This window comes from Momordica charantia, assembly GCF_013281855.1.
Source record: "Momordica charantia cultivar OHB3-1 chromosome 9 unlocalized genomic scaffold, Mcharantia_2.0 BLBB01000009.1, whole genome shotgun sequence".
Lineage (NCBI taxonomy): Eukaryota > Viridiplantae > Streptophyta > Magnoliopsida > Cucurbitales > Cucurbitaceae > Momordica > Momordica charantia.
In genome coordinates, this window is record NW_028275167.1 from 14,103,019 (window position 1) to 14,122,360 (window position 19,342).

The 19,342-nt window shown below is 38.3% G+C and overlaps 1 protein-coding gene and 2 non-coding genes across 4 annotated transcripts; 1 reads left to right on the top strand and 2 right to left on the bottom strand.

Annotated features, from left to right (window-relative positions):
• Positions 1 to 5,012: 5,012 nt before the first annotated feature.
• LOC148209033 (small nucleolar RNA R71) lies at positions 5,013 to 5,119 on the top strand. Its single transcript, XR_015787528.1, has one exon. It is a non-coding gene; the product is annotated as a small nucleolar RNA R71 (small nucleolar RNA).
• A 5,609-nt stretch (positions 5,120 to 10,728) lies between these two features.
• On the bottom strand, positions 10,729 to 10,800 carry TRNAD-GUC (transfer RNA aspartic acid (anticodon GUC)). The gene has a single exon. It is a non-coding gene; the product is annotated as a tRNA-Asp (tRNA).
• A 1,675-nt stretch (positions 10,801 to 12,475) lies between these two features.
• Positions 12,476 to 18,001, bottom strand: LOC111024438 (uncharacterized). Of its 2 annotated transcripts, XM_022302127.2 has the most exons (15): positions 17,529 to 18,001; positions 16,648 to 16,755; positions 16,079 to 16,138; positions 15,849 to 15,953; positions 15,439 to 15,522; positions 15,250 to 15,368; positions 14,996 to 15,097; positions 14,620 to 14,736; positions 14,317 to 14,382; positions 14,181 to 14,247; positions 13,583 to 13,636; positions 13,409 to 13,498; positions 13,165 to 13,221; positions 13,043 to 13,069; positions 12,476 to 12,926 (listed from the first exon to the last, which is right to left on the bottom strand). In XM_022302127.2, exons 1-15 carry the CDS (start codon positions 17,553 to 17,555, stop codon positions 12,831 to 12,833), a joined length of 1,179 nt encoding a protein of 392 aa, XP_022157819.1. In that variant the 5' UTR covers positions 17,556 to 18,001; the 3' UTR covers positions 12,476 to 12,830. The 2 variants fall into 2 exon arrangements, with proteins under 2 accessions (XP_022157819.1, XP_022157820.1); XM_022302128.2 differs by lacking the exon at positions 16,648 to 16,755 and having other exon boundaries at positions 17,529 to 17,999.
• Positions 18,002 to 19,342: the final 1,341 nt, after the last annotated feature.

The window sequence follows — 19,342 nt, forward strand, 5'->3', positions numbered from 1 at the left end:
TATAGGGGCAAAGAAAAAGCTTAAAGTCTGTAAAGATCAAAAAAACATAAAAGAAAATGAGTTTATCACATAAACCAAGGAAATAGCTCAAAGCTTAGTCAGGCATAGAACAGAAAACTCAACAATCTCTTATAATCATCATCGACATGAAATCACATGCACAGCACAGATGCTTCAAAATAGGCATGTGAAAAGCTAAACTAAGGTTAAGTGAAGGCATACTTTAAGTGATCAGAAGATAAACGATACTAATTTATTCATGCTTCAACTGAGCTCGAAACATAATCAATACAAAAAAAAACATGCGTAGTAATGCTAGAATATGCAAACTACGTCATTAACCAAAAGAATAAAACACAAAAAATAGCAAAGAAGGAACCTCCCCTTCATGAAGTCGGAGGTTGTGGACTAGGATCAGTGTCGATACTGGAAGATGGATGACCAAGGATAGCAGCTAGCGCTGGAGGCCATGAAGGTAAAACCGCAAAATCCAATGAAGCCCTTAAGTTGTAGATATGTTGCATGACTTCTCGAACCTGAGAGTTTTCGAAATGCTGGAAAAACAGGGCAGGCGCCAGGCGCCTGCGTGATTTATTTTCGCAAAGGGCAGGCGCCAGGCGCCTGCGTAATTCTTTTTTTTTTCAACGTTTTTTTTTCTTTCTTTTTTTTTTCTTTTTTTCCTTTTTTTCAACGTTTTCAAAAACATTCTCTTAATAAGAAAAACTTTATAATGAAACAAAGAGAAAATACAAGATACAAAGACTTCCTTCCTTTACTTTTGTTCTTTCAAAAACGGATAAGAAGGAAAAAACATTTTTCGCAAAAATTTATTGACCTGAAAGTTGAATAGAGGTTTTTCCTCTATCCACTGGTTCTCCAAAATACGGCTTAAGTCTCTGCCCATTTACTTTAAAAACATTTCCCTTAGAGTCAACTAGATCCACTGCCCCATATGGGTAGACTTTAAAAATTTGAAAGGGACCAGACCATCTAGACTTAAGTTTTCCAGGGAAAAGTTTCAACCTAGAGTTGAATAACAGAACCAGATCACCTTCTTGAAGATTGTTCGGCCGAAGACGCCTATCATGCCACTGTTTAGTTTTTTCCTTAAACAACTTAGCATTCTCATAAGAAAAGTGCCTGTGTTCTTCTAATTCCAACAATTGTAACTTCCTCGCTTCACCTGTCCGTTGGCATTTGTCACACACCTGGGCAAACTTATGTGCATCTTTGAACAGAGTGGGCCAAAAGAACCCACTTTGCAAAACTTTGGCTGCGGTTTTGTGTCCTGCAAAATGTCCTCCATATGGAGACATATGACAAGCGTCTAATATCGCCTCGTGCTCTTCTTCTGCGACACACCTGCGTAAGATATTGTCAGGTCCTAGCTTATATAAAAAAGGCTCATCCCAACGATAAAATCGAACTTCATTTAGAAATTTCTTTACCTGTTGCTTGTTGAACTCATAAGGAACTATTCGACTTACCAAATAATTTGCTATATCGGCATACCACGGAACTGAATCAACTCGCAAGAGTTGCTCGTCAATAAACTGTTCACGAATAACAGTTCCATCATCACAGAGCGGGGATTCCAATCTAGACAGGTGATCAGCAACTTGGTTTTCAGTACCCTTCCTGTCCCTAACTTCAATATCAAACTCTTGAAGTAACAAAATCCACCGTATCAAACGTGGTTTAGCATCTTTTTTAGCAAATAAATATTTTAAAGCAGAATGGTCAGTAAAAAGAATGACTTTTGTGCCTATCAAGTAAGACCTAAACTTATCAAAGGCGAACACAACTGCTAACAGTTCCTTTTCAGTAGTAGTGTAATTGAGTTGTGCACCGGTCAGAGTCTTACTAGCATAATACACAGGGTGCAAGATCTTGTTTTTACGTTGTCCTAACATAGCTCCTATTGCATAATCACTAGCATCACACATGAGCTCAAAAGGTAAATCCCAATTAGGTTCGATAATTATAGGGGCTGAACTTAGAGCAACTTTCAACATTTCAAATGATTTTAAACAGTCATCATCAAAAACAAATGGTCTATCATGTTCTAACAATTGACACAAGGGTTTAGAAATTTTAGCAAAGTCTTTTATAAAGCGGCGGTAAAATCCCCCATGCCCTAAAAAACTTCTAATCCCTTTGACATTTGTAGGAGGAGGTAACTTTGAAATGATGTCTATCTTAGCGTGGTCTACCTCTATTCCTTGCTTGGAAATTTTGTGACCCAAAACAATACCCTCTTGTACCATGAAATGACACTTCTCCCAATTTAGGACTAGGTTTGTTTGTTCACATCTCTCCAATACTCTCTCCAAATTAACTAAACATGCGTCGAAAGAATTTCCAAAAACAGAAAAGTCATCCATAAAAACCTCTAGAATATTTTCTACCATGCAGAGAAGATGGCCATCATACACCTCTGAAAAGTCGCGGGTGCATTGCATAGTCCAAAGGGCATTCGCCTAAAAGCGAACGTACCATACGGACACGTAAATGTTGTCTTCTCTTGGTCTTCTGGAGCAATAGTAATTTGATTATAACCCGAATATCCATCTAAAAAACAATAGAAATCCTTACCTGCCAGACGGTCGAGCATCTGGTCAATAAACGGGAGAGGAAAATGGTCTTTCTTCGTTACCTTGTTGAGTTTGCGATAGTCAATGCAAACTCTCCACCCGCTCACAGTTCGGGTTGAGATGAGCTCATTCTCCTCGTTGGCCACCACGGTTATACCCCCTTTCTTTAGTACACACTGTACTGGGATTACCCAGCTGCTGTCGGATATTGGGTATATAACACCGGCGTCAAGCCATTTAAGAATTTCTTTCCTTACAACCTCTTTCATCTTCGGGTTCAACCGCCTTTGACTCTCAATAGAGTTCTTAGCATCTTCTTCCAATAGAATTTTGTGCATGCAAAAGGCTGGGCTTATCCCTCGGATATCTGCTATCGTCCATCCAATGGCCTTTTTGTGCTTCTCCAAAATCTGCAATAAAGAATATTCATGAGTAGGTGATAAATTGGAAGCTATAATAACTGGTAAAGTGTCGTTATCCCCTAGATACGCATATTTCAAATGCGACGGCAATGGCTTCTGCTCCAACGTGGGTGGTTCCACTATGGACGGAAGTAACGACTTGCATTCTTCTTTTTGTATTTTTTCAATAGGACTAGCCACATCTTCTGGTCCTTCTGCTATCTTATCAAGCTCTTCTTCAATCTCTGTAACTAATAAGTCATAAAACTCATCAAACATAACAGGATTCAAGTTATTTATAGCAGAGCACTCTTCAAAGTCTCCTGGTAATTTCATGGCATCTAGAACGTTAAATTTAACTTCTTCATTATTTACCCTCATTGTAATTTCTCCCTTCCTTACATTAAAAACTGTATCCCCAGTGGCTAGAAATGGTCTTCCCAAAATAATGGGAACGTCTAAGTCTGCCTCGCAATCTAGAATGATAAAGTCCGCAGGGAAAATGAATTTGTCCACCTGGACTAAAACATCTTCTATCTTTCCCTCAGGTCTTATGATAGATCTATCTGCTAGTTGGAGGGTAACCGTAGTAGGTCTAGCTTCTCCTATGCCTAAAGATTTGAAAACTGATAATGGCATAAGATTAATGCTAGCGCCTAGATCACATAATGCCCTACCTAAGTTTTTTCCTCCTATGGAACATGGAATGGTAAAACTGCCAGGATCATTACATTTCATGGGTAGCGGGCTGCCTACAGCTTCACTACTACATTTTGTCAGGGCTACCAGTTCATGCTCTCCTATTTTTTTCTTCCTAGAAACTATATCTTTCAAAAACTTAGCATAATTTGGCATCTGTTCTAGAGCATCTACTAATGGTATATTTATATGCAGTTGTTTTAAAATATCTAAAAATTTTCTAAACTGGGAATCATTATTTTTCTTTACTAATCTTTGTGGAAACGGGGGAGTAGGGGTAAAAGAAGGCTGTACCTGTGGAGGAACACTCGGGGTGTCCTCATTACCTTTTCTAATATTTTCTTTTTCTGGTGTTGTTGGATTTTCTGGTATCTTTACAATTGGTTCAGTGGACGGAATCTGTACATCTGTTGTTGGCATTGTTGGTCCATCATATGTCAGTCCACTCCTGAGGGTGACAGCTTTGCACTGTTCTTTCCCTTCTCGTTTTGGTAATTCAGTATGGCCTGGAAAAGAACCTTGTGGTCTATTCTTCAATTCATTGGCGAGCTGTCCCAATTGGGTCTCGAAATTCCTCATTGATGCCGCTTGGGATTGTATCACTGCGTCGGTTCGGGCCATGTACTCCTTCATCATATTCTCAAGATTTGAGTTGTTATTTTGAACTGGTGAAGTCTGTGTTCTCTGATTGTACTGCTGTTGCGGTGGTGGGATGTATTGTTGTGTAGGTGGAACATAGGGCTGCTTGTTCTGCTGGCTCTGCCCTTGATTAAAACCGCTCGAACCTCCTTGTCCGCCCCATGAGAAATTAGGGTGGTGCCTCCAACCTGGGTTGTAGGTGTTCGAATATGGGTTAAAGTTCCTATTGTTCCCATGTCCTACATAAAAAACGGAAGCAGAGTTATGTGGACAATTATCATAGATATGGTTTTCACTGCAGAATGAACAAATGAGATCGTTGACTTGGCAAACAGGGGCAGGAGTGCAATAATCCGACTGCACAGGTTGTATCGGCGTGGCTAATGGATTTTTTATTCCCAATGCCATCTCTTTCAGCCTCTGGTTCATTGTAACCATCTCTTTTTGCATCGAGGTCGCAATGTCCAGAGCCAAAACTCCAGCTGGATCTTGCTTCTTTGGTGCTGCCCTAGATCTTTGCGAACACCATAGTTCGTTATGTGAAGCTAAGTCATTTAGGATGTCAACTATCTCGTTGAATGTCTTCTTTGTAAAGGCTCCATTGGCAGCATTGTTTAGCATCATCTTAGTAGGATGATCTAAGCCTCTAAAGAAATGTTCTATCTGGATGCATGCCGGCAAGCCATGGTTCGGACATTTTCTGATTAGTTCTTTAAATCTCTCCCACGCCTCGTGAACAGGTTCACGATCATACTGTCTAAAGGAGATGATCTCCTCTCTGATATCAGCGTGGCGAGTAGGTGGAAAGAATTTTGTTAAGAACTTCTCCACTAACGACCCCCATGTGGTGATGGATCCCGGTGGAAATGCATTGAGCCATGCTCTAGCTTGGTCCTTCAAAGAAAATGGAAAAAGTGTTAGTCTCAGAGCATCGTCTGTTATACCAGGTAATCGAAATGCATTTGCAATTTGAATGAATGATTTCAGATGATCATGTGGATCCTCATGTTCCTGCCCTCCAAAATGTCCAATTGTCTGCAACATTTGGAACATCATTGGTTTAAGCTCAAAGTTTGCGTGGGCTGGAATAGGGTTGACTATCCCTGAATCAAAGTTCTGAAAAGCCGTGGCGGCATATTCTCGCATTGCCACGTCTCTGTTGTCCGCCATCTGGATATGGTTGAATTCATCATTTCTCGCATGATCCCTCATATTACCGTTAACAGCAGGTGGATCAACCGGATCACGAGGTGGAATATCTGCCATCGATGTGCTCGTACTCTCTACCTCACTTTCAGGACTGATTTCACCTTCTCTCTCTTTTTGCTTTTCTAGTTGTTTTCGAAGTCTTTGCTCCTTTCGAGTTTTTCGAAGGGTCCGTTCAATCTCAGGGTCAAGGGGTAGAAGAAAAGATCTTGTGCTCATGCACTTTAACGTACCCTTGTGAGATAAACGACCAAAAATATAGAACAAAAACGGTGGATGGAAATTACACCCAACAACAATTCACAAAAATAAAAACTAAAAGAATTTGAAAATAATTTTAAAACTAAAGTCCCCGGCAACGGCGCCAAAAACTTGACTGGGCGTTTATGCTGAACGCACGCACTAAGCGTGGTAACAATTATATAGATGCAAGCGCACACCTGTCAGAGTAATATAAAATGGATGGAGTATCCAAGTATCGATCCTCAAGGACTTCTAAATAATTTCCAAACTCTGAAGTTTTAAAGAATAGTGAATGTTGAAATGAGTGATTCTTGTAAAATGGGAAGTGGTCACAAATAATGGTTTTGGATTTGGGATTTGGACTTATAATAATAAAACCTAGCCCGAATTACTTCAAGTTAGCCAACAAAGAATCAAGGACATGCTAAGGACAATATGCATTTTACTTTAGAAACTAACGACTACGCTTCTCACTTTACTTATGTCTAAGCAAGTTCAAAGTCCTAAGACATTCCCTAATATGTCTATTATGAGATATATCTTAGTTTTAGGATGGAAATAGTCGCAACCTCGGGTTAAGGTCCTATGTCTAGGCTACTTAAGCGGAACCCTTATGTCTAAGGCGCTCCTCTCCTCGGTTTAACCACTCAACAATGCAAATAAGCAACCTTTTCAGTATTGACTTGTTAAGACTTACAGTGGCCTTCTCTAAATCCTAACTTTTTGGGAAAACATGTTGAGCAATGAATGGAAAGTAAAAACACTACTTCTTAGCAAACCCTTTTTAGACATAAAAGGCTAACTATCCATAACCGGGCTAGAGACGGGAATTTAGAAAGACATATTGAAGAAAATACAGCAAGTAAAATGGTTGAATGTGGAATGCATGTGTGAAAAAACAAAAGTTAACTAATGGAGAGTTTTTATCGGGATTGAGAGCTTCGCCCTTCTCTTTCAAGCAAGGGAGAGTGTCACGTGCTCTTTCCTCCAAAAACACAACTCTCTTAACTAAAAAAATAAGTAAAGGCAAAGAGAAGATAAGCAAAGTGCTAGATTTTTATATATTTGAATAAGTAGAAAATGACTAAGTACAAATGGAAACAAAACAAAGCTCAATAAAAGAATGTAAAGTGCTCGGGATTTAAAAACCAAAAGCAACTCATGAAAGCAACTCAAAAGTACTTAGAAAGCAACAAAGAAACACTAAAAATGATCAAGAGAAGGAAGCAAGGCTTGATGAATTTGGTGGAGAAGTTGCTGGAATTTATAGCTGTGCAGAATTGGTTAGGTAGGTCCTAAAACGATGGTGAATCACCCATTTCCAACTCTTTTGACTGACCAAATCGTGCTCAAACTGATAGTGGAACACTTCTTCTACACGTATGCATCGGTTGGAACCACCAAAACGCATTGGAAGACGCGTTTCATTAAGGGCAAAGTTGGAAGAAAAACTGTTTTCTGCAGGCTTCCCAGGCGCCTGGCGCCTCCATGAAGGTTTTTCCCTCTTTTTGCTTCTTTTGATTAATTTGCACTCCCAAATGGTCCTGAAATGTCATAAATACAACATAAGCCATCGACAAACCATAGTATATGAATTTTGCATGAATTGGAACTCAAACGATCGAGAAAAATCCGAAACAAAGCTGAAACATAGTAAAAACAGCATCTAAAACCTTCTTTTTACGCATGTAAACAAGCGTAATCAAGGCATAACACTCCCTCGAAGCGGCCTGTTCTCCTCGGACCGTGCCCACGCCATTGGGGGTGGGATACTTCAAAACTTGATGAAGTGTTGAGGGAATGGCCCGAAATGAGTGGATGATGGGTCGCCCAAAGATGGCGTTATAGGTCGATCTACCATCAATTACCACGAACTCGGCCATTTGAGTGACCCGAGTTTGGTCCTGCCCCAGCGTGACCGGCAAGTCAATGCAACCCTCTGGGATGACCGATTCTCCAGAGAACCCAACTAGCGGTGTCGGGCTCCTCTTCAATTGCGACCTCGTCCATCCCAAGGCGAGGTAGGTCGGTAAGGACAGGATGTTAGCGGATGCGCCCCCGTCTACCAGCACTCTCCTGAGCACCACATGATCAATCAAGGGAGCAATCACAAGTGCATCATTATGGGGTAGGTGGACCTCCTCCAAGTCTGCACCGTCGAAGGTGATTGGGCAGGTCGGCCCCTGTTCCCTGATGATGCACACCTCGCGCCTGGCTGCACGGGCTAACTCCTTTCTTTTATGTCCGGACTGACCCCCGTTTGGCCCTCCAAAAATGGTATTGATGACCGCAGGTCGGTCGGTGCGTCGGGGTGGCGTCCTTGAACGCTTTCGCTCTTCCTTTTTCTCTGCTGAGCTGGTCCTGGGCTTTCCCACAAACTTCTTGAAGTAGCCGTCTTGAATTAGATCCTCAATTTGGCGCTTCAACTCCCAACAATCCGACGTGTTGTGGCTGTGCTCCCGATGGAAACGGCAATACTTGTCCTTGCTGCGCCTCTCCGGGGCTCCCCGAAGTTTCTCAGGACGCTTGAGTAGTTTTTCCATTCCAGACTCCTCAATGTTCGTTAGGATCTCGGAAATTGGAATCGTGGTCGGGGTGAAGCGCTCGTAAGGTCGGCTCCTGGTAGGTCCGTTCTCCGCCCTTCGATACTCAGCTCGGCCGCTGGAAAAGGATCCCTTGTCCTTGGACTCGGGATCTGCCCTTTCTACATCTTTCCCACTTCTGCCCCGGCCGATCTTTCGCTTCGGTCGGCCGATTTTGGTTCGGAGAAGCTCCTGTCCATCGATGACTTTCTTCGCCTTCTGAAGTACCTCGGCGAAGGTGGCCGGGGCCTCCTCTCCGAGTTTCACCGTGAGGGCTTCGTCGGCTAGACCGGTGAGGAAATAGCACATGGCCGAGTCATCGGAGCAGTGTGCAACCTTCAACTGCTCCTCCTGGAATCTGGTGACATACTCCCGCAGCGTCTCACCCTCCTTCTGCCTGATGGTGGCAAGATGGGTCGCTGTCTTTTTGTCATAGTGCCGAGAAGAGAACTGGGCGAGGAACTCCCTTCTCAGCTGAGAGTAGGTCGAGATCGACCTGGCTGGCAGTCTCCGATACCACAATCGCGCGCTGCCAGTAAACGCGATCTGAAAGGCGCGGCATTTGATTGCGTCTGATGCCGCTTGGAAGTCCATGAGGCCTTCAAAGACCTCAACATAGTCCTTGGGGTCCTTCGTCCGATCATAAGGTTTCACGGTAGGAGCTTTGAACTTCGGAGGGATTGGTGCTTCCAACACGTCCGAGGTGAAAGGCGATTCTCCCAAGTCGCCATCGTTCAGTGAATCGTCTTTCTGCTCACATTTGGCCTTTAAGGTCTCCACCTGAGCATCGAGCTCCCCCCTCAGCTGGTCGAACTCCTCCCTCGTGATTATCCCTGCGGGATTGTGAGAGGATTCAGCCTGCTGGTTGGAGCTCCTGTGTGAGCGGGATGGTGACTGCCCTTTTCGGAGAGACGAGCCTCTCTTTCTGTTGAGATGCTCACGGAGGTCTCCCCTCTGGCGAGTGTACCCCTCGCTCTCGTTGTCTTCGGGTCGTTCCTCCTCGGCTGGGCCGAGGTGGGAACCCCTTTGCTCGCGTACGTCCACGCGCACCACTCGATTTTCAGATCGAGACCCTGCGCTTGCAGCTAGCATCATTTCGTTATACATTTCCTCCATGGAGCGCATTTGTGTGCGCATTGCCTCCATCTCTTTCTTGAGCGCATCAAAGTTCTCGCTTGTTGGAGCCGGGGCTGGACCCCGGGCGCCCTTCTTAGAGGTCCCACCTCAGCCACGGGTGGCCTTGGACGTCCTCGGGTGCGCAGGCGGTAGGGCAGGCGCGGTGATCCGTGCCGACCTGCGGAGGGGTTCCGTTACTAGGCCGTCGTGACCTTGCCCCTCTACCGCTGCTGCTCCGACCTCCCTCTGGGGGGCATCGCTGGCAACTAGAGTCCTTCGATCTGTCGTATTGGTCGACTTCGCTGGTTGAACCATGTTCGCTCGCGTGTTGGTTTAAAAGAATAGAGATGACTTAGATTGTCGTTTCCCACAGACGGCGCCAAATGTTTATGCAAGGATATGCACAACAGTGTGTTCCAGATTGCAGCTCGAACTCGGCCTCCGGACCGACCTGAACGCTTGGGCGGACCTGCACAAAAAGATGAGCACTCCGACGATCAAGTCAGTATAGGTCGGATTCCCAGTTTAGTTCGAGGCCAGAAATCATCATACCTGATCGTGGAGTGAGGTCCTCTACTTATGGGCGGTAGTCCCACTAATCTCGCGACGGTTATATTCGGTAATCTCGGGACCGTCGGTTACACCCGGTAATCTCGGGACCGACGGTTACGCCCGATAATCACGCCGCTGACAGTTGCTCACATCGGCCCCCACCGATGTCCCCGGTAGGTCAGACCTGGGCCAGGTTCACCTCGGCCCTCATACTTAGCATTTGTCGACGTTAGTGGCGGCCATCTCGGCGGTCCGAGCTGGGCATGACTCATGAGCCATCTTGGAGCACCAATAGAGGTCCTCCACGTGTCCAGGGTATTCCCTTCCCCAAACAATATTTAACACCAAGAAACCGGAAAAATATCAAATTTAAAAAAGAAACTAGAAGATTGATAACATAGGCAATATTTGTTCTTAAATAAAGAACAGTTATTCCCTAAGAAAAACTCATTATTTAGTTCGACTGTTCCCCTCCAGCATTTTTCTTAAAATAAAAGAACAATAATAATAAAAAAAAAAAAAGAGCAGCATTTTTCCTCAAATAAAATAACAATTAAAAAAAACAAACAAAATAGCATTTTTATAAAAGAAAAATTAAAAAAATTTCATAAATAAAAATCACTCCTGACCCTTCCTTCGGCTTAGATCGGACTTCAATTTGTACGGTTCCTGTAAAAAAAATGATAAAAAACGAAACGCCGTTGCCGGGGATCGAACCCGGGTCACCCGCGTGACAGGCGGGAATACTCACCACTATACTACAACGACTGAACGGTAATGAGTAAATAGTTTTATCTATATATTTAATAAAGTTTAATATATCTATACTTTAACATTTTTTTTAAAAGAACAGATTTAAACACAAAATTATTTTGTGTCTAATTTTTCCATTTATATTTAATGTCTTTGAATTAAAAAAAAAATGTAAATAAAGTCGATCACCTTTTGCACACAAAATAAAAAATTCAAAAACTTGTCAAAATAGGTTTAATTTTTTTTGTCTAACTATTTGGTTTTTTTCTTTTTAGTTTTTAATTTTTGAAAAATATAATTATTTGTTAACAAATTCATTTTTTTGGTTCTTTTTTCTTGTAAAAATGATTTTGAAATTTTATGTAAATTAAAAAAACATGTTTTTTATAAATAAGTTTCTGGTTTTCAAAATCTCTATTTTTTTTTCTACCAGTCAAAATTCTTTTCTTTTCTATTTACATATTTCTGTTTAACAAATTTCTCTTCCACTTAGTTGTTTTTTCTTTTTTCCTAAATTTATCGCTCTAGAAAATTTATTTTATCTTTCTAAAATTTTCATATTTTGAATATTTATTATTATTTTTTCTAAATTTTTCATGTATGTTTTATGGTTGTTCTAACACATCACTTTAATTTCTTTCTAAAATTTTGACCTTTATAAATTTTCTTTCTATTATTAATCGATTTTTCTTGTGAAGATTATATCTTATTTACACTTTCAATTTTTTCAAATTTTTATTTTTTTTTATTTTTCTAAAAAATATATTTTCTTATTTTTATCTTTATATTTTTTCACTATAATTTTTATTTCTCTTTATAATTTATTTTTTTTAATTTCTTTAACGTATCTTTTATTTCTAACTTTACTCTTTTTCTCTAATTTTTTTCTCGGGTTGTATTTAACTTTTCTTTCAGTAATTATTTTTCTCTAATTATTTTTCCCTAAATCCTTTCCTTTACCTCTCTAATATTTATCTTTAAAAAATTTATTTTCATCTCTCTAATTCACGTCTCTACATTAGGGATGACACAAATTCTTGTAGGGTTAGATCCTCGCTCCAAAACTATGAAACACATGTCTGGACTCCATCCCCGATTTCATTTTTTAAATAATTAATATATGTTTTATTAACATTTTATTAGACTGTTAATACAATATTAAATATTTTTTTAAAACTAATTACTTATATCCGTAAATAATAATCGTAGAAATAAATAATATATATTTATTAAACTTTCTTGCAAATATCCCCACTCTCAAATAAAGATTTTTAACCTGAATCTCGATTCTTGGATTCGAAAAACGGGGTGGAAATGAAAGATTAAAAATTTTCACGAACATGACAATGAGAGATGACATCCTTATTCTTGCCCCACCCTACTTTACATAAAATTTTCTCTCTCTAACATATATTTTCAATTTTCTAATTTTTAAAAAATATAAAACTAAAATTGATTAAACTAAAATTGATTATCAGGTGTAGTTTTATGTTTTTCAAAAATAAAAAATAGTTATTAAACAATATATTTTGTTATCGAACTTTTAAGAATCTATTTGAGATTTTATAGAGTTAAAGAACGTATTAGATACAAACATGAAGGTTCAAACTCGTAATCTAACCCTATTTTTAAGAAGTATACTTACTCTGTCAATTTTCTATACCAATCTGAGTTCTGTTCTGGTAACAAATGGCAGAAGCTAAAACAATTTCACAAAACAACTTTACATTATTCATATTACAATGAAACCTTTCCAACGGCTCATATTTTCTAAAGGAAAGTCCTAAATTTTCCAGGAAAACTATAATGCATTTACAAACCCCATAAAGAAAGAGAAAAAAAAAACTTTTATTTTGTATACAAAGGAAAAAATAAAGTGAGATTGTTTCCAATGAAAAGGCTCCTCAGTGATTTGAATTTTGTTGGGTATAATTTGTTCTGAGACAACCAGAATCTGTGTGGAGAATGGAACACCTTCCCTTCAAAATCTGTGTGGAGAATGGAACACCTTCCCTTCAAAATAACCGCATTGCTCGAATCGGGAACTATCGATACGGGTCGATCCAACATCTATCCTTCTTTGCAGCATCGGTCCATCGTTCCTTGAAGATCTGCATTTCTATGGAAGACTGTATCCTCACCTGCACATTTTGTGTACAATACAAACCATGAAGTGTCTATTTTGAAATCTCCGATACCAATTCGAACGTCGAAGCGGGAAAAAAGAAATACTCGGAATGAATCGAAGGCAACTTACTTGAACTCTATTATCAACTTTGGGTTCCTGCAAGAACTGAAGACTTAGCAAGCTCTCACAGTCACAATTGAAGAAAAAAGAATATAAACTTTGGGTAAATTGAGAGTTATTGGCAAACAAACCGATGCATCGAAGTTTGACGAGTCCTTCTGGGAAAGAGCTGGAGCATTGGAATTCAGCTGCATGAATGGGTATGGGAAGGTCGGTTTAGTGTCGGAACATATATCCGATAATTTGAACTAGAATTATATTACAGTGTGCCCTAACAGTACAAATTCACAATGAAAATCGGAGGTTGCAGCCGAATAAGCATGACATATGACTGGTTGGGAGTCGTAAACTCATAGAGTGAATAGAGGGACTTACCACATTGCCGTGAGAAGTGCCGAGCGTAGGTAGGCCTAAATGAACTATGTATTCTGCATCGACGACACCGACTTTTAGTGTTCTGTCGCCCTGAGAGAGAATCCATAATCACAACTCTACAAGAAATGGAGGCTTCCAAGAAAAAGCAAAAGAAATGGTAGTGTGGAATATTACTTGTGCACAATAGCCAAGCTGCCTATCTAAGCCCCAAGCATGGATCAAGTCATTCTGTAAACCAAAAAATAAATAATCAGTAAGGCAATAACCTCGAAATTAAATCCGCACCTTGGACGTAAGACCGACCCCGTATCTCTCAAAAATTAGTCTTCGAAATAGTTTTTGGAAATGTTATGTAGAAAAGACATCCAAACAAATCCCTAGGTTCTTAAAACCAGTTTGTTAATGTTTTCGTTCCTTCTTTCTCGTGTTTCGTTTCCAATTTTTCAGAAACATAAACGTTGGTAAATTTTGTTTCTTGTTTCTCATTTTTAAGAAACGTTTCTAAAATTGTGTAGAAATTTTAAAAACAACGAAATCAAGTTCTTGTTCATGTTTAAATTTTTTCCCGAAGTATAGATAAAAGTATTATTTTATCTATATCAAAGACGATTAAATATAACATAAAAATTTTGAATATTTAATTTAAAAAATTAATTTTCATATAAAACTTTTAAAACTTTAGAGAACAAGAAAAAAGAAATGGTTACCAAAACATATTTATGTATTTGTTAGGAACAATTTGGGCACCTTCCAATGGTTAATAGTTGTTTACCTGAATCATATACCATGTGCATCTCCATGCTGCCCTTGAGAACACAGGAGCCATCATTTCCACCCATCTACATCAAATAAAATTTCAGAACTAATTGGAAAAACCTTCACTTCGAAAGGATCGGTAATCTTTTTACCCTGCACATGGAGGAGCCGTGCTATTAGCATCGCACCGTCCCATGCCTTTGAAGTTGTAAAACCTTCTGCTCGAAAAATAATAAGAAAAATTACTACTTTTAGTGCAAATCACTAGGAAAGGATGTGGCAGAGTAATGTAAAACTATGTCATTCGATTTGGAGTGTTAGACAACATCTTAGTAGAGTTTATTGGAGCTTGAAACAATACGAACACACCTCAAAAATATAGATATTTGGATCCAACAATAGTAATATAATGGCAAAGGTAATAGATATCATCACAAAACCCATGTAAAACTGACCTGTGAACTTTCGATCTGGTTTTCCGTGCAGTAAGCGCCTGGTGAACCTTGGACTTAACCGGATCGAGAGCTGGTTGTGATATCTCAAGCCCCTCCTCCTTGAGGATTGATATATATCTGACACCGTTTCAGATGAAGAAAAGAAGATATGTTGGTGGGAATAAGGAAGAGAAACTAACAAACATAGGCACCAATGTCATCAAAATGTTGTTATTGTAATCTACCATCTGGTTGAACGAGCATTATATAAAATTGCTCAACTTTAGGTTCATACACAAATAAAGCACTATAACATATGTAAAAAAAGATAGATTAGACTTGTATGGAATGTGGTCAAAGATGAACTCAACAATGATGAAAAGCAAATTATGTGTACCGTTTTGGGTCAAAATTCTCGACGCCCAGGTCCTCATCCCAAAGAAATATATAATTATATTCAGCAACTATATCCGGGTGCAAGAAACGCTTGGCAAACCACCTACACCATGAGTTGTTTTATTTCAGTTACATGTCCAATTTTGATGAGTAAAATGGAAAGCAAATAACTTCAAGTCAATATATATGATTGCAAAATTGGAACCAAATATCCGCGTTCATTTCTGAAAATTCTCAAGGACAAATAAACATTACCATTTTGTTTGGTTCAATGCCGAAATGTGAATTGGATGAGGACTCCAAGCTAAATCCTTCCATTCATCCACAATGCCATCATAATGAAAAAGCATCACGTCGAAATCATCTCGAGGGAACTGCAAATGCAAAAATACATGTTAACAAGAAAACAAATTATTAGAAAGGATAAGGGCATCAAATCATTACCTTCTCAACAATTTTTGACACTACATGTTTTTGTTTGATTCCAACAGCAATAGCTAACAAGTTCTTCAAAGCCCTCGGAATTTTCTGGCACAAAGAACATTGACACTCAGATAAGGGTGATGCAGCGTAACAGACTATCATCTTTCTCCTCAAACAATCAAATATTTGTAGTTTTTACTTCTACAGAGATTTCGTCTGTTTATTAACCAAGTTGGATTGTTCCATTAAATTAACCGAGGCATGTACTTGATTCGAACGATGTACCTGTCTCAAATCATATACTAAAAAATCATGAAAATTGAAATTTTTATTTCCCATTCTCCTCCTGAATATAAATGAATTGAAAACTCTATTGAAACGGTACAAGAAAATTACATTTCATTGAACATTTCAATCTAAGCACAACTTACATTTTGCATGGTCGAGCCGCCCCATAGAGGCTGCAACTCGAAGTTAGATGTTTTACTAACGATTCCTTCTGGCAAAGCCTCACTCCCAGGAGGCCTGCATCGATCCTACAAAAGAAGGAAGACGAGGAGGGAGAGATGATAGTGGAGATTGAGAAAACTTATCAAACTATAAAAAAATTCAATGAGAAACCATAAAAAGAACAGTTGGTCTCGGTTCGACCAAGACAAACCTTGCATGTGCTGGATTTAACATTACGTGCTGTATAAAATACCTCCCATCTCAAAAATTCCTGCAAGTTTTTCAAATATCCATCATTGGCTCATTTCATCATTTTGAATGACAATTTTACCAACAAATGATTGAACGAGAACGGTTACAAGCTACATAAGAATAATACTCCCAAGCATAATAATACAATGAACATTGGCCTAGATAAGCATCAAAGGAAGGAGTTTAAATGAAACTGGCCTTAATTTGAACTGAACTTAACCATGGAGTAATCTAGGGCCTAAATTCGAGAAATAGAAGGGACATCCCACCAATGGATAACAAACACGGCGAATGCACGGTAAACAGTAAAGCCATGAATAAAAAATTTGTGATAGTGTACAGAAAACTGACTCTTTAAATCCTTTGTTTACAAAGGTGATTAACTTAATCTCGGTGTCAAGGGCAGTATTACCTCAACCTAAACTCTTCAAATCCATCTAACCTAAGACCTCCACAGAATTCCGCTATTGTCATCACTATGAACAGGAAGCTATAAGAACTTTGAAAAGATATGCTCCAATTTTCTACCTTCGTAATAAATTCACTTGCAATGAAATAAACTCCTGCACCGAGGATTATGGCGATGAAGAAAGTACAGAGATGCAATCTACTCTTAGACTCCGATAGTATGCAATTCTGAAACACAGAAAATGAGGTATAAAAAGACAGGTCACATTCAAATTTTGTTCAACAAAAGAAAAAAAAAAAACATAAGAGCATTTTCCATAGTACATAAAATTCCAAACCAACATTGCAGAAACAACTTTGAAGGCAATTAGAAACTGCAACTGTCACCTTCCAGATTCCAACCGTAATTTCTCCCTCGGAAAACCAAAATTAACCAACAATATCATACCCAATTCTCAAATTACTCATTTCATTAGGGACGTTTCCGAAATTAATTTCTCAAAATCTCAAACTTCCTAAGATTCATAAATTTGTCTTGATGAAAGCTTCGTTTCACAGATATAAAAGAACGATAAACTTTAAAGAAAAAATCAAATGATCAACAGAAACTATAAGCTTGTAAGTTCTAAACCTGAGTTGAAACATCTTCAGTGAGTTATAAAATTCAGTTTGCTATTTCTTTTGCGATTGCCACTCCCCAATAATTCTCAAATGACCAACAAAACAACTAGAACAACATGAAAAAGACAGATACACAGAACTTATTGAACTGAACTATCAGAATCAAAGAAATTTTCCCTCTGTTTCCTTGCAATAACTGCAATCCAGAAATTTCAAATTACAAAGTCAAAAAAGGAAGCTCATAATCCTGAACCTGTAACCACAGAACATAAAAAAACGAAGACCCACATGAAATCATCCAAGAAAAGCAGTGCATACACAAATATGGCACATGGGTTACACAAACAAAGACAAAAGTAAGTGCAAATTAGAGAGATTACAGAAGCGAAGGCCTTGATGATTCTCATGGAAAATCGTCGAGCATGCAGACAGGACAGCAAAAAGTGATTCCTCAATCCCTTTGTTTTTTTTTTTAATTTAAATTAAAAATTTGTTCCCCTTCCCTGAATTATGAACTGAGAAGGAAGTGTTGGAAGGAAAGCAAGGAATATGAGGAGGTTTAAGAAAGGGGAAAGCAGAGGCAGAGGCAGAGGCAGAGGTACAATTATTGCAGCGGTTCACCTTTTTTTTTTTTTCAGAAAAGAGAGAGAAAGAAGAGAGAGAGAGGGGTTTGATTTGAAATTGGTTGCTGAAAAAGAAGCACAAAAAGGAAGAATAGAAGACCCACTTCAGAAGCAGCTATGGAGTTCGAAGAAGAAGAAGAAGAAGAAGAAGAAGAAGGAAGAAGCAATTTTGTCTGTCGGAGAACTAAAAATTGGAAAGGGAATTTGTTTGAATGTAGTTCGGAAGCTGTCATGTCCCACTCACATTCACACACTTCGCCTTTGCCCAATTTCTTTTTTCTTTTTTTTTCATTCATTTTTTAAGTTAGCTTAAATATCATTTTAGTCCTCACGCTTTCTACTTTTTTGCATTTCAATCCTTCTCTTTTAATAGTCTGTTTGAAGGGAGAATTTTTAAATTCTTTTCGTAGAACATGTAGAATTAGAAATTTAAACTCATTATCTTTTAATAAAAATATGTATTTTAATCAATTAAGTTATATTTGAATTGGTTAGTTAACTTATGGTTGATCGTTGTTAGAAGGATAAACTTAGTTTCTCTAAAGCTTCTAATAAATTTAATTACATTATAAAAATTAGGGACTAAAGTGGTATTAATTAAAAAATGTAGGGAGAGAAATGATATTTTAAGAAAAAATAATGATTATTGTAAGGATAAGACTTAAGAATGTTGCGTAGTGGGACGCGTGCGTTAGTGCCCCTTATTTCTTGCTTGTGCGTTCTTGGTTTCGTAATTAATTAATGTTTAAGAGAAAAAAAAATTTGTTTCTTTTTCTCTTTTAAATTTTATTTATAATAATTGTATTTTGCTTTTTATGGCCGAAGGATATTGCCTGCTTCTTCCTATCCTATTCTATTCCTCATCTCGTGGTCCTAATGGCTGGTGGCTGATTATTATTATTATTATTATTATTATTATTATTATTATTATTATTATTATTTGTTGTTATTATTATTATTATTAACCTATTTTCATAAGACTCATTTTTAATAAATCCAAAATACTAGGTTCCATTTTTATTATATTTTTTATAAAAAAATTATTATTATTTATTTGTATATTTATTTTTCACTCATTTGATTATGAATGGACTTAATTATGAAGTTATTTAATGACGGGTTGTAATGGTAACGATGATTATAAAGTTCACTTTTCTATTTTAATTTGGTAAGAATACTAAAGATTTACAGAGTTAGAAAGATAGATAACACACGATATTTTAAATGTGGTTCGGTTTCACAGCCTACTCCATGAGGCCACACTACAAAGATTTAAAATAAATTATCAAGGGATTAGTACATAGTACATATTGTCTTGTGCATAAATTTAAAAGAACTTTCTTCTTGAATTTAATGCCGCAATCCCTTTGACGATCTACATTCACAAGCTCCCCTTGTGTCAAATTCAGTGTGTGTTCAACAGTCGTTTATGAAGCTCACCGTCTTCGATCAAAGTACATTCTCAATATATTTTAAGCATGAAACAAAACCAAAATAGAACAAATAATCTTTTTTGTTTTTTTACCAACCAAGACAAAAGATCAAGGAGTAAGCAAGACAAAATTGGATCA

Excerpts from the sequence above, each read along its gene's own strand:
- LOC111024438 (XM_022302127.2), bottom strand. The coding sequence starts at position 17,555 with ATGAGAATCATCAAGGCCTTCGCTTCT. Across the intron at positions 14,737-14,995 it reads GAGAATTTTGACCCAAAACG|ATATATATCAATCCTCAAGG; the intron begins GTACACATAATT and ends AAACGGTGTCAG. Across the intron at positions 13,222-13,408 it reads GCACTTCTCACGGCAATGTG|CTGAATTCCAATGCTCCAGC; the intron begins GTAAGTCCCTCT and ends CCATTCATGCAG.